The 15,578-nt window shown below is 47.3% G+C and overlaps 1 protein-coding gene across 1 annotated transcript; it reads right to left on the bottom strand.

Moving 5' to 3' along the window:
- Positions 1–237: 237 nt before the first annotated feature.
- Positions 238–15,148, bottom strand: LOC137528150 (lymphocyte antigen 6D-like). Its single transcript, XM_068249420.1, has 3 exons — positions 15,005–15,148; positions 4,385–4,489; positions 238–1,731 (listed from the first exon to the last, which is right to left on the bottom strand). The coding sequence occupies exons 1-3, from the start codon at positions 15,060–15,062 to the stop codon at positions 1,511–1,513; spliced, it is 384 nt and encodes a 127-aa protein (XP_068105521.1). The 5' UTR covers positions 15,063–15,148; the 3' UTR covers positions 238–1,510.
- Between the last annotated feature and the right edge of the window lie 430 nt (positions 15,149–15,578).

Genomic DNA, 15,578 nt, shown 5'->3' with positions numbered 1-15,578 from the left:
TGCAGGAGCAGGGTAAACCATTTATCAGCTTTCCCCTGCACTGAAGTCTCCCGGCATCTATGTAATAGGTACTCCCGCGTGAGCGCCATGAATTAGGTAAGCCACCTGCCACTGAAAAATTGCATCTTATACGGTGGCAAATACGGTATATTTTCTCCTGCTACAAAATTTTACAAAAACAAATGAATGTGTGCACTGAACGTTATGCTGAAAAAAAAATACACAGTTACACAATGATGGGGGTAACACAGTCTTTATTACACATTACAGAGCTCCCAACTGTCCCTCTTTTGGAGGGACAGTCCCTCTTTTTGAACCAAATCCATTCTTCATCATATCTCCCTCTTTCAGGACTGATATACAGATCTATGTTAATATATGTATTATTACTCTAGACTTTATTCCCATTCATTACATTAATATAGTTGTTGTTTTCAAATTTTAAAATAAAGAAAAACGAATGATGATAAAAGAACCAGTGTGGTTTGAATGCTATAACTACGTATTTGAAATCTTTGTGATGTGCTTGGCGAGGGGTGTGGTGGGGCGTGGTTAGAGGTGTGGAAGGGGCGTGTCTTAAAGTGTCCCATTTTCTTATGTCAAAAAGATGGGAGGTTTGCACATACAACACACACTTTGATACAAGAAGTGCACTAAGGGCTGGTTCAGACGGACGTTTGTGCAGCGTTTACCGCCAGCGTTCAGGGCTTGGCGTTAAACGCTCCCATTCGAGCGAATGGGAGCGTTTGTACCAAGCTTTTACGCGCGTTTACATGAACGCGGCGTTCGGGTCCCGATTTTCACTGGCGTTCAAGGAGCCCCTGGAAGCTACATGTTGCTTCCAGGGGCGGTTGTCTGCGACGTGTAATGTTTCCCTAGGGGAAGAAAAAACGCGACCGCATCCAAACGCAATGCGAACGCTGCTGAAAGCCCGAATGCATTGCCGCCGCGACGCCAACGAACGCGACGCCTTCAAACGTCCGTCTGAACCAGCCCTAAGTCTGAGATTTGATAACTCTGTGTGTGGAGTATAAAGGTTTTTTTGGTGTTCAAACAAGCTATCCAGCTTCTGGCCATCATTTTTACAGCGAAAGAATGTTTTCCTTGCGATGGGGTGATTTTGTTAATTTACATAAAAATGTTTGGCCTCTTCTTCTATTGCTCTACACTGTTGATGGGGTAAGAGGGGGGGGGGGGGGGGATGCACACATATCAATCAGAACAATTATCCGTTTTCAGGGGGGAACGACACCACAAATACGGCTGATTAACAATGATTCTCTTAGTTTGGGGAACACTATGTAACATAAGTTGGGTGCGTTGGTGGGGGCAAAGATTCAGGGCATGGTCTCTGAACCACCTCTGTTTGAGGGGGACACTTATAATGTTTGGCGCACATGCTGCTGAATTCTGTGTTTTGGGGTAACATCCTGCCTAAGTAAGAGATTCAAGTTGATTGGCAGCAATCATATGGCTGAAGATACATTGAGCAGATGTTCTCCAGTCCTGCTCAGAACAATTTGGTGACCCACAGGACCAGCACAGCTCCAATGACAGAGGCGAGTGGAAGTCTTGTGATGGCGGCTGAACTGGTAAATGGTAAATTGCAGAGCTCGCCTTCACAACACTGGTTGTAAACTGATATGCTGATGCCGGCCTCTTCCTCTGAGACGTCTTTGTTGCACTCTGTGGTGTTCATACAGCCCAGTTTCCTGTAACCGACTCCGAGACCTGAGAAGAGAAAAAGTAAGAGGACCGTTGAGAAGAGGTTATCAACATGAACAAAATGAACCTTTATTATATTTTTATACAAGGGTCAGCTATGCTTTCACAATCTAAATTCAAGCTTTGGTTTACAGTTCTGCATTTAGCCCAAAAACAACAGGTTGTGATCAACACATTTTTAGCCCCATACACATCGAGCAGTACTTGAAAAGGGCGTCGCCGGCTATGCAAACTGTAGCGGTAAATAGGCGGTGCTTATGGAGATCTAGGGTGTCGGGTGACGGTGATGGGCTGCCGGGCGGATTTCAGTCAGTCTGCCCGCCCACAAGACTCTCTTGTCAGCATAGTGTGCATTGTTAGTGCAGAGGGAAGGAGAGTGCTTCTTACATTCTTATAGCCCCCCAACCCCCCGCAGGCCATCACATGATACCCTAGCTCTCCAGAAGGTCTGATAAGGGGAAGGATGTTTTTTCCCCCTTCTCCTACCACAATATGTCATTAGGAAGTCCCTGCTGCCTATGTTTAGAAAAAAAGGAAAACTTTCATAGAGTTCCTTTACGTTGCAAGTGTTGCAAGTGTCTGGATAGTGTAATGGTTAAGGGCTCTGCCTCTGACACAGGAGACCAGGGTTTGAATCTCAGCTCTGCCTGTTCAGTAAACCAGTACCTTGGGAGAACCAGAAGACCTTGGGCAAGACTCTCTAACACTGCTACTGTCTATAGAGTGCGTTCTTCTGGCTGCAGCGCTGGCGCTTTGAGTCTGCCAGAAGAAAAGCGCGATATAAATATTCTGTGTTTGTTGTTTATATGGGCCTTAGGGATTCCAGTACCATGTGATGCTGGGCTTCCTAACAAGCAGCCTGTGCTATGCAGAGAGGAGGAGAAGTAGGAACAGTGGCGTAGCAATAAGGGTTGCCGAGATAGAGACCACATCGGGGTCCAGTAGGGGCTCTCCTTAACCGCTTTATTAGCTCTTATGATTTCAGAATGAAATCTATTGGAAATCTATTGAAAATCGATCTAAATGCATTATTGGACCATTAGATCCAATGCAACTCTATGGTCCATCGATCTGCTGTCATTTTCCATCCTGTCAGATAGATCAAATCGATCGATTGGCTTATTTGAAAGAATCGATTTTGATCGATCGCTGGCTGAAATTGACCAGTGTATGGGCCCTTTTACAGCAGAAAATGAAACTAAACTTATTAACTCTTTCAGTACGGTGACCAGACGTCCTGCTTTAGCCGGGACACGTCCCGGATTTGGGGTCCCCTGTCCCAGGCTGTGCTATGTCCCGGGAAATGTCCCGCTTTTAGCTGCAGAACGTCCCGGCCTCGGGACTCTGGCCACCGTCCGACTGCATTTAACTGGCCGCTGCATCTAGTAGACACTGTGCCAGTTCATAGCCCGCACCTCCGCTCCAGCCTGCATAGTCTTCCGGCAGGAAGCAGAGCAGGGCTACGGGAAGATGGCGTCCGAAGCCCTGTACTGAAGACTATTTGTGTCTCCAGTACAGGGCTTCGGGCGCCATCTGCCCGTAGCCCTGTTATTCCATTCAGTGCGGGAGATATGCAGGAGCTGCACACCATAGGCCAGCCGGGTGAGGGGACTTCTGTGAGGTGAGTAAATGCTTTTTTTTTGCAGGTGAAATGTTGCCCACATTGCGTTTATTTTTGGCTGAAATGTTGCCCACTACTGTACTATTATTTCCTGCTGAAATGTTGCCCACATTGCGTTTATTTTTTGCTGAATTGTTGCCCACATTGCGTTTATTTTCTGCCGAAATGTTGCCCACATTGTGTTTATTTTCTGCTGAAATGTTGCCCACATTGCGTTTATTTTCTGCTGAAATGTTGAACACGTTGCATTTATTTTCTGCTGAAATGTTGCACACGTTGCATTTATTTTCTGCTGAAATGTTGCCCACAATGTGTTTATTTTCTGCTAAAATGTTGCCCACATTGTGTTTATTTTCTGCTGAAATGTTGCCCACATTGTGTTTATTTTCTGCTGAAATGTTGCCCACATTGTGTTTATTTTCTGCTGAAATGTTGCCCACATTGCGTTTATTTTCTGCTGAAATGTTGCACACATTGCATTTATTTTCTGCTGAAATGTTGCACACATTGCATTTATTTTCTGCTGAAATGTTGCCCACATTGTGTTTATTTTCTGCTAAAATGTTGCCCACATTGTGTTTATTTTCTGCTGAAATGTTGCCCGCATTGTGTTTATTTTCTGCCGAAATGTTGCACACATTGCGTTTATTTTCTGGTGTCTGGGGTAACTGTTGCTGTATTTATTATTTAATGGTCATAGTTGGCTATATTTGCTGCTTTGGGGTTACAATATACTATTAAATAGCATCACACAGTTTCTGCACACCCATGATGCGAATCCTCGTTTCACCACATCATGGCCAAAACACTGCTCTCTTATGCCTTGTTGTTACATCATTATGTTAGCTCCGCCCATACAATTTCATGGTCATGCCCAAAAAAACCCTCACCCACCCCATCCCAGGTTGAACCCAGAAAAATCTGGTCACTGTACTTTCAGGCACTTTAAAAAAAAAATGTGAGAGGAGATGGTTTTGACAGCAGCTCCTCTTTTACAGCATGAATGAGAATAACATTAAATGTGAGATAGAGTCTTACCTGCTTCTCTCACTCTGGTCACACAGAGCTGGTTGGGCTGGCAGGCCACAGTTTGAGGATTGTTGCACATGATGTTAGTACACACATAACACCGTAAGGAGAAGGCTGCAAAGAAAGTTGAAATAGTTGATATGAAAACTTGTGTAAAAGATACAAGACTGGAGATGTGTCTTCTGCCAGGCCTGCCCTGTGCATTCTGTATCTCATCAGTTTATTTTCACTCCAGGTTTGCTCTAAAGTGTACCTAAACTCTGCATGTTTTTTTTTTTTTTTTTTAACCAAGTCCCTGGTATCAGGCATTGGTGGGGATCACCTGGTGCTGGATACATGAGCAACCAGACCAAAAAGCACTACCCCCCCCCCCCTCTCTCCCTGTGCAAATTAAAGCATACTCAAAGTGACATGTGACATGATGAGATAGACATGTGTATTTACAGTGCCAAGTACACAAGTAACTATGCGGTGTTCCTTTTTTCTTTCTCTGTCTGAAAAAAGAGTTAAATATTAGGTACGTAAGTGGCTGACTCAGTCCTGACTCAGACAGGAAGTGACTACAGTGTGATCTAGCAGAAAATGGCTTCTGAGAGCAAGAAAGAGATAAAAAGGGGAATTTCTTATCAGTGAGGGTCACACTGTAGTCACTTCCTGTCTGAGTCAGGACTGAGTCAGCCACTTACATACCTGATATTTAACTCTTTCAGGCAGAGAAAGAAAAAAGGAACACAGCATAGGTATTTGTGTGCTAGGCACTGTACATACACATGTCTATCTCATCATGTCACATGTCACTTCGGGTAGCCTTTAAAATACTATGTAAGGGATGGGACTTTTGCAGCCCATACACTGGCCGATTTTGTGATCGATTCGACAGACTTGATTTTTGTATCGAATTAGTTTAGAATCGAATACAACAAGTGCTTATATTTCAATCGAGACAAAGACAATTTATTCCCAAACAATCGATTCTCTCCAAGGATTGTGCACAACTCGGCCAGTGTATGGGCACCTTCAGCAAGCGGACAAGGTAACATTTATTTTCCTCTGAAGCATAATTACCTGCAAACCTTTACTTTGTCTCTGGGAAGTCCTACCTGCTCCATAGCCCAGCCTTCAGCTTTTTAGCCCACTCCCAGCACTGTGGCCATGGTGTAATCGGGTGATGTTGCTCTTTAACCCAATGTACACAATGCGATTCTATTTCTATTTCTTGATTCTATTTACAATTCAATTAAATCTGACATGTCTGATCCTGATTCGATTCAATTCAATTTGCCATTGCAAAACAATGGCAAAACAAATTGAATCGAATCGAATCCCAATCGGACATGTCAAATTTATTCGGATCGTAAATAGAATCGTAATTGAATCGCACAAAGAATCGTATTGTGTAGCTAGGGCTTTAGAGGAGAGAGGAAGTCTCGCATGAACTTAAAGGGAACCTAAACTGAGAAGGGTATGGATTTTTCCTTTTAAAAAAATACCAACTGCCTGACTCTTCTGCTGATCCTGTGTCTCTAATACTTTCAGCCACAGCCCCTGAACAAGCATGCAGATCAGGTGCTCTGACTGAAGTCAGACTGGATTAGCTTCATGCTTGTTTCAGGCGTGTGCTTCAGTCACTACTGCAACCAAAAAGATCAGCAGGACTGCCTGGCAACTGGTATTACTTAAAAGGAAAGAGCCATATCCCTCTCAGTTTAGGTTCCCTTTAAGAAAAGTAGTAAACCTTCTGCAATTTGCCACAAGCAACCATAACATCCTTCCGTGGTCCATTCCAAGAGGTAGCTTCTGACCGTGACAAAACTGGTTACTCCCCAGTTATTCTCATATTCCTTCAGGAGTAAGTAGCTGCACAGAGCAGGATGCATTGCAGCTCTGGCGCCACCATCCGTAATCATAAAAACAACACACTTTATGTACACTGTGATGTTGCTTATTCTGCAGAGTGTCACTTTAAAGAAAACAAATGAACATTAAAATTCAAAACCTGCTGCGCTCAGGGCCGGCCTTTGACCTGAGCGACCGGAGCGGTCGCTCAGGGCGCCGGCTTCCAGGGGGGCGCTCCTGGCCGCATACATTATCCGGCTGCTGCTGCGGGCTCCAGATGGGGTCCGTCTCGCTGAGCGTCTTGCTGCGCCCCTTGGTGCCGCTGGGGGCGAAGACCAGCAAACTGCCGCTGTGGGTTTCAGAGCCTCCCCTCCCGATGCCGCCTCTGCCCCCGCCGCCTGTCCCCGACAGACCTCAGACCGCAGCGACAAAGAGTTGCTGGCTGTGGCTGTGCACGCTATCCACGTTGAATATATTCCAAATGCGGAAGTGACGTCATTGACCTCTGACGTCACTTCCGTATTTGGAGTACATTGAGCGCGGGTAGCGTGCACGGCCTGTGACTCTGCTGTCGCTGCCATCTGAGGTCTGTCAGTCACCATGAGAAGAGCAGGGACAGGCTGCGGGGACCGGTCGCCGCGAGATCTGAGGTCTGTAACAGCCGCAACTACCCACCCTGCTCCAGCTGCCCACCCTGCCCCAGCTGCCCACCCAGCCACAACTACCCACTCTGCCCCAGCTGCCCACCCTGCCCCAGCTGCCCACCCAGCCACAACTACCCACCCTGCCCCAGCTGCCCACCCAGCCACAACTACCCACCCTGCCCCAGCTGCCCACCCTGCCCCAGCTGCCCACCCAGCCACAACTACCCACCCTGCCCCAGCTGCCCACCCTGCCCCAGCTGCCCACCCTGCCCCAGCTGCCCACCCAGCCACAACTACCCACCCTGCCCCAGCTGCCCACCCTGCCCCAGCTGCCCACCCAGCCACAACGGCCCACCCTGCCCCAGCCACAACTGCCCACCCTGCCCCAGCTGCCCACCCTGCCCCAGCTGCCCACCCAGCCACAACTACCCACCCTGCCCCAGCTGCCCACCCTGCCCCAGCTGCCCACCCAGCCACAACGGCCCACCCTGCCCCAGCTGCCCACCCTGCCCCAGCTGCCCACCCAGCCACAACTACCCACCCTGCCCCAGCTGCCCACCCTGCCCCAGCTGCCCACCCAGCCACAACGGCCCACCCTGCCCCAGCCCCTGCTGCCCACCCTGCCCCAGCTGCCCACCCTGCTCCAGCCACAACTGCCCACCCTGTCCCAGCTGCCCACCCTGCTCCAGCCACAACTGCCCACCCTGCTCCAGCCACAACTGCCCACCCTGCTTCAGCCACAACTGCCCACCCTGCCCCAGCTGCCCACCCTGCTCCAGCCACAACTGCCCACCCTGCCCCAGCTGCCCACCCTGCTCCAGCCACAACTGCCCACCCTGCTCCAGCCACAACTGCCCACCCTGCTTCAGCCACAACTGCCCACCCTGCCTCAGCCACAACTGCCCACCCTGCCCTAGCCTCAACTGCCCACCCTGCCCCAGCTGCCCACCCAGCCACAACTGCACACTCAGCCACAACTGCCCACCCTGCCTCAGCCACAACTGCCCACCCAGCCACAACTTACCACCTTACCTCAGCCACAACTGCCCACCCAGCCACAACTGCCCACCCTGCCTCAGCCACAACTGCCCACCCTGCCCTAGCCTCAACTGCCCACCCAGCCTCAACTGCCCACCCTGCCCCAGCTGCCCACCCAGCCACAACTGCACACCCAGCCATAACTGCCCACCCTGCCTCAGCCACAACTGCCCACCCAGCCACAACTGCCAACCCTGCCTCAGCCACAACTGCCCACCCAGCCACAACTGCCCACCCTGCTCCATCCAAAACTGCCCACCCTGCCCCAGCCACAACTGCCCTTACCAGCACCCTGTCCCTGCACCCATCCTGCACACTGCCCTAACCTGCACCCTGCCCTGCACGCAGCCACCAGCCTGCACACTGCCCTAACCTGCACCCAGCAAACACCCTGCACCCAGCTAGCAATTGGGGGTCCGCTATGGTTACCTAACATCTAGGGGCACATTTTTCTACCTACTGATATGTATGGGCACATAGCTATCTAATTATTTTATTTGGTGAACATGGCTGTTTAATTTATGTATCCAGGGTGGACTTGGCTACTAAATTGTTTTATCTTGAGGCATCTGTCTATGTAGTTTGTTTATTGTGAGGTACCTGGCTACTTAATTATTTTATCTGGTTGACTGTTGCAACTTTATTTTTATTGGGCAGCATGTGACTATTTGATGAATTACCTGATGGCATGCCACGATTTGATGAATTATCTGATGGCATGTGACTACTTGATGAATTATCTGATGGCATGTGACGACCTGACGAATTATCTGATGGCATGAGACTGCTTGATGAATTATCTGATGGCATGAGACTGCTTGATGAATTATCTGATGGCATGAGACTGCTTGATGAATTATCTGATGGCATGTGACTACTTGATGAATTATCTGATGGCATGTGACTACTTGATGAATTATCTGATGGCATGTGACGACCTGACGAATTATCTGATGGCATGAGACTGCTTGATGAATTATCTGATGGCATGAGACTGCTTGATGAATTATCTGATGGCATGAGACTGCTTGATGAATTATCTGATGGCATGAGACTGCTTGATGAATTATCTGATGGCATGAGACTGCTTGATGAATTATCTGATGGCATGAGACTGCTTGATGAATTATCTGATGGCATGAGACTGCTTGATGAATTATCTGATGGCATGAGACTGCTTGATGAATTATCTGATGGCATGAGACTGCTTGATGAATTATCTGATGGCATGTGACTACTTGATGAATTATCTGATGGCATGTGAGGACTTGATGAATTATCTGATGGCATGTGACTACTTGATGAATTATCTGATGGCGCTGAGTCTGCAGACTGCTCTGCAGACAGTAAGAATATAAGACCAGCAAAAAGTAAGGCTCCCCAACCTCCCTACGCTAAAGGGGGAATATGCCTATGCTAGATACACTAAGAGGGGAGAGGGGGATCGGCTGCCTAAATACACTAAAAGGGATCTGTAACTGCAAGACTAGTAGCCTAAGCCTATATGCACTAAGGGGGATCTGCCTATATATACATTAAAAGGGGATCTGCCTACATATGCAAGACTAGTAGCCTATATACACTAAGGGGGGGGATCTGCCTATTATATGCACGCAATGTAAAGGGGATGAATGGGGGGGGCGCCAAAATCTGGTTACGCTCAGGGCGCTGTAAAACCTAAGGCCGGCCCTGGCTGCGCTAAATATATTGGCTATTTTCCAATTTCTACAGAGCTGATTGGGAACTGTCAAAATGATTTTAGTGTAAATGGGAAAAACATAGAAGGGTTGGATGCTGCATGAATGCGGCTGTTCAGTAGATCAGTACAGAGATATGCGCCTAAAACTGCCCTGGAGAGCTGTAACTATCTCACTTCCAAATGCCTTCATTAAACTGTTGCATAACATCCATTGAACATTGCGAAAAAATGTCTCTGTGTCGCTACTTTATTACAAGACTTATTCAGCAAGTCATTTTGTAATGAAATGTCATAAAAGCAGATCTGAAGCGAAAATATGCAATAAAAGTTTAAGAGCTACTTGATACTATACATTGTGTGGTGCCGATCCTTTGTGGACTACGCGAAAATAAATGTATGAGATAATAAATTGTATGTGTAGTACAGCTGTAATAGAAGTAATAGTAATAGAACATTGGTAGCAAAGGAAAGAATCTCATATTATTTCCAGTACAGGAAGAGTTAAAAAAAATGTCAGTTGTTATCTATGCCAAAGAGCTTCTCTGAGCTATTGGACCCTCTGGGTGGAATACAGTCCTGTTTTCTGAAGCACTTAAACAGCAAAGAATCAGTGAGAGACAGCTTAAAATACGTTTTTACTGCAGGAAAGTTCAAAGGGTCATTATTTATGTTTTGTACAGCAGAAGAGATTGGCAGCGCTTCCAAACAGAGACTGCACCCGAATTGACTACTTGCAATAGATGTGCAGAGCTCCACAATGTGGCCTAAAATACACAACCTGCATTCAAAACAGGTACAGCAAAGGAGGACGTTAGCTTCAGTATAATTAATATGTGCACAAATTATTCTCTACTAGAATTCTTCCCGGCGATGACGGGTCCTCTCGGGGAAGACCTGCTTGAGACGTACGTTGGAGCGCAGAAGAGCCCGACCTGGAAGCCGGCCTGGCCAAGTCGGGTGTGCCTCCGGAGATGACCGGTAGCCTCCAGAGCGGTGGGGAGGGCACGTCCTGCCTGCCACGGGCTGGAGGAAGTCCCAGGTAAGTGGATTTGTATTTTATTTTTTGCGTGAACCTTCCCTTTAAATTCCACTTTTGTTGATGGGAAAAAAGCAATCTTTTCAGATCTCCCTCTGAATATTGCTTACTACTGCAGCTGGCGTACACTAAGTTTTGTAGCATATGAAACACATCCGCTCCACAATATTCCTAGCAGAAAATGTCAGATGCGTGGGACACAGTCTGCATGCAAAATGCGGGGAAAAAAAGAGTAGAAGGGCTCAGGCTCTGTGACAGCTAGTCCTGGAAGATGGGGATTTCTCTGCAGACGTCAGTACTGTTGCTGTGGTAGCACTGGGGACCCGGTTCAAACCCCGACCCAGGGCAGCCATCGGGGGGGGGGACAAGACACTGCAGTGAGGAGCCCAGGGCTTCTGGAGGCCCTGGGCCCCACCCCAAAGCACTGGAAGGGCTGTGTGTGCTTTCTGCGGGCCTGTGGCTCACTAACCACCACACCGCGTTCCAGCACTGAGAGAAGAGTGACATCAGTGCTTGAACATGGGGAGCAGATGAGTGAGCCCGCTACAGCGGACTTTCTATACTGGGGCACCACCTATATCTGGCTACAGGCTACCTATACTGGGCCACCACCTATACCTGGCTACCTACACTGGGGCTGGAACCACCTATGCCTAGCTACCTATACTGAGGGCACCGCCTGTACCTGGCTACCTAAACTGGGGTACCACCTATAATTGGCTACTTATACTGGGGAACCTATAGCTTGCTAACTATACTGGTGCACCACCCATAACGGGCTACCTATACTGGGGCAACTATACCAGGCTACCTATACCGAGGCACCACCTATAGTTGAATACCTATACTGGGGGCACATGTATCTTGCTGGCCTATACTGGGGCGCCAGCTATACCAGGCCACCTATACTGGGGGCATCTACACCAGACTACCTATAGTGGGGCACCACCTATAGCTGGCTACTTATACTAGGGGAACCTATACCTGGCTACTTATACTGGGGGCACTTATGCATGGATACCTATACTGGAGGCACCTATACCTGGCTAGGACAGGGGGACGAGCTGAGACAGAAGGGGTCAAGAGGTAACACAGGGGGATAAAAAAGGCACAGGGGGAACAGGGGTGGACAAAATAGGCACAGGGAGAAAAAAGATGATAGGGGAACATGAGGTCACACAGAGGGACACAAAAGAGGCACAAACTGAGGTGAGACAGAGTAGGACAAAAGAGGCACAGGAAGAAGAAAAGAGCATGGAAAAAGGATAAGAACGGACCTACAAGTCCCTATTTTATTTGTTAACCAGGGACTACCTGTATTTTGCTAGTATTTAGCTCCACCCACAACATGCCATGGCCACGCCCACTTTTTGCAGCATCAAGCTGTGCATGCCGCTTTCTTCAGTGTTGGATATATATATATATATATGATATAGCTGATTGCCCGGCGTTGCCCGGGTATGTATTTGATGTATTTGGTTGGTGTTGGCTCTGCATACTTTTTCTAACTCTAACACAAAATTACTCAATGACCAAGTTTGTGAGCTTTGCGGTCTTTGGTATCAATAATTTGTATTGAAATGAAAAAATCTGATTGGCTGTTTGAGGCTCCACACCCTTTTCTGAATTTGAACCCCAGTCACCCAATAACCAACTGTACCAGGTTTGAGGCCTGTGCCATTAACAGTTCAAGAATGGTAGCAATTAAATATTTCCCTTGAAAAGCAATAGGTGAAGTTTAAATCACTTTTGTAGGCTCCACCCACTTTTCTGAATATTAATCCCAGTCACCTAGTGACCAACTGTGCAAAGTTTAAAAACCCTGCCATTAACAGTGTAAGAATCGCTGCAGTTTACATTTTCCCAGTGAAATTTGTATTTGTCTCCACCCACTGATGACCCGGCGTTGCCCGGGTATGTATTTGACTGGTGTTGGCTCCGTCCACTTTCTAACCCTAACGCACAAACACTCAATAATCAAGTTTGTGAGCTTTGGGGTCCTTGGCATCAATAATTGGTATATTCCCATAGAAATTAAATCAGATAGGCTGTTTGTGGCTCCGCCCCTCTCCAGCATTTGAACCCCAGTCACCCAATGACCAATTGTAGCAGGTTTGAGGCATCTGCTATTAACAGTGTAAAAATGACAGCAATTTAAATATTCCACTTGAAAATCAACAGGTGAATTTTGATTGGCTATTATAGGCTCCACCCACTTCCCTGAATATTAATCTCAGTCACTCAGTGACCATCTGGGCAAACTTTGGGAACCCTGCCATAAACAGTGTAAGAAGGGCTGCAGTTTACACTTTCCCAGTGAAAATTGTTTTTGGCTCCGCCCACTTTTTGTAACCTGGACACAAAGTCACTACTCAATGCCCAAGTTTGTGAGCTTTGGGGTCCTTGGCATCAATAATTTGCATTTTCCCATGAAATTAAACAAATCTCATTCGCTGTTTGTGGCTTTGTCCCCTTTTCTGAATTTAAACCCCAGGGACCCAATGACCAACTGTACCAGGTTTGAGGCTTGTGCCATTAACAGTGCAAGAATGGCAGCAATTTTAATATTCTCCTTGAAAAGTGACATGTGATTTTTGATTGGCATTTTTAGGCACCACCCACTTTTCTGAATATTAATCCCAGTCACCCAGTAACCAGCTATGCTAAGTTTGAGAACCCTGCCATTAACAGTGAAGAAGGGCTGCAGTTTCCAATTTCCCAGAAAAATCTGTTTTTAACTCCACCCACTTTTTATAACCTGGACACACAGTCACTCAATGACCAAGTTTGTGAGCTTTTGGGTTCCTGGCATCAAAATTGTGCTAATGGAAGCAGTTTATCCAGCAAAGAAATCTGGCTGTTTTTGGCTCTGCCCCTTTAATGAATTTGAACCCCAGACACTTAACGACCGACTGTAGCAGGTTTGAGGCCTCTGCTATTAACAGTGTGAGAATAGCTGCAGTTTCAATATTCCCCTTGAAAATCAATAGGTGAATTTTGATTGGCTCTTGTAGGCTCCACCTACTTTTCCGAATATTAATCCTAGTCACCCAGTGACAGTGGCGGCGCCAGGGGGGTGCTTGGGGGTGCTCAAGCACCCCCTAAATTTGTCCAAGCACCCCCAAAGCACCCCCTGGCGTGCACTGACTTCAGGCGTCTAAGAGACGCCGAGTCAGTTCACAGCGGCAGCCCGGAGCAGCAGACAGGGCTACGGTAAGATGGCCGCCCGAAGCCAAGTCGCATCGGTAAGTGCTCCTCCTGTGTTGACATGCGGTTACGTCATCACAGGGGGCGCTGTTACCATAGCGACAGACACCGCCTAGGACAGGAAGTACATAGAAGCTGCGCAGGATCCAGGCAGGTAACTTCTCTCTCCCCGCAGCTTTGCCCGGTGCCCATACGCCCGCCACCAGCAGCAAGCGAGGCCCCCCGCAGCGTGAGGCCCCAATCGGGTGCTTGGCTTGCTTGCATGCTGGCGGCGCCCCTGATTATAGAGTAGTTTGGAATTAATTCTAAAAAATATATTGTTGAAAATAGGTAGAGCTTTATGCAACACTGAACATTGGGGCAGTGTATGAGTAACACAGGCTCCACCACGTGCCCACAGCATTGTAGTATTAAGCTGCATACACACTTCCAATCTTTATTGACCAACGCTTGGCCAATTTGACTACTTTCATGTAGTATGAGAGCCAACAGCTTTTGAATACTATGAAAAGATTTTGTAGGTAGGCTCCCATACGACACGGAGGTGGTCAATTTTGCCAGTGGTTGGCCAATCAAAATTTGATATCTGCATGCATCGCCTCTTACACACTTTCAATTATGATTGTCCAATCACTGGCCAATTTTACCACCTCTACGTAGTATGACCGTTTACCTACACAATCTGCTCATAATATTCAATATCTGTTGTTCCCTTCTAATGCGCTTTGAGTCCTATGGGAGAGGAGCGCTTTACAAATGTTATTGTATTATTGTATTCTACTACATGTAGGTGGTAAAATTGGTCAGTGATTGGTCAATCATAATTGAAAGTGTGTACCAGGCTTTAGGAAGTATTTGTATGCGTTCCTGGGGCCCGGTGTGGCCGCACAGATCGCGCATATCAAAGGCCAGGTATATGACTGAAGAAATAAGAATCAACTACAACCTGGAATGAAATTGCTACTAATATCTCCATATTATAATTGATAAGCCTAAATTATATAATTATATAAATATATAATCCTACTATAATCTAATAATGGTGCCCCATGGACAGGGTAGCTCTAGGCATGCGCCTCTTGTGCCTATATTTGTCTCATTTGTATAGTGCAGGTGCCCTGCAGACACCAGAGGTACCAGTTCCCTCCCCAATCCCCATAGAGGCTTACCAGTGTGGCACTGCAGGAGGACAAGGAGCAGAAAAGAGAATAAAATTTCCTTCCTCATCTTGGTGTTTGTTCGTTGGGTTCTTCTCGCTTGCTTACTCCAAACTTGGTGTCTGTTTTGGTTCTTACTAGTCAATGTATTTCCCAGTTATACTACCACGAGATCAGGGGAGGAGCACATTAATCCCAAGCCTCGCCCCAAACTATCCATAGTAGGTGTCTAGGTGTGTCGGAATATGGTCACTGCTTAGATTTAGGAAGTATGTGTTATGGTGTGCAGATACATTGGGAGTGATTCACTACACTTATCTCATAGCTTTACCTACCTGTCACCTTGATTATAAGGAGAGATCATTCATGAGATAAACCGATAAGGATCTATATTCAATTAACCTGTCTCCCGAGTTTTGTCACAGGAAATGTATTCACGCTGTAAATATACTTACGGACGTGGCTGCCGACAGTTCCGGGCAGCCTCTCACTTCCGCTCTGTCTGGCGGCATCCCCGGCTCCCCGGTGGCCGTGCGCCGGCACCGTGTATCCTCCCAAGACCCTGGGCTATTGCGCACAACCCGTG

The sequence above is a fragment of the Hyperolius riggenbachi genome, chromosome 8, assembly GCF_040937935.1.
Source record: "Hyperolius riggenbachi isolate aHypRig1 chromosome 8, aHypRig1.pri, whole genome shotgun sequence".
NCBI lineage: Eukaryota > Metazoa > Chordata > Amphibia > Anura > Hyperoliidae > Hyperolius > Hyperolius riggenbachi.
This window is presented reverse-complemented; position numbering and strand designations above follow the sequence as displayed.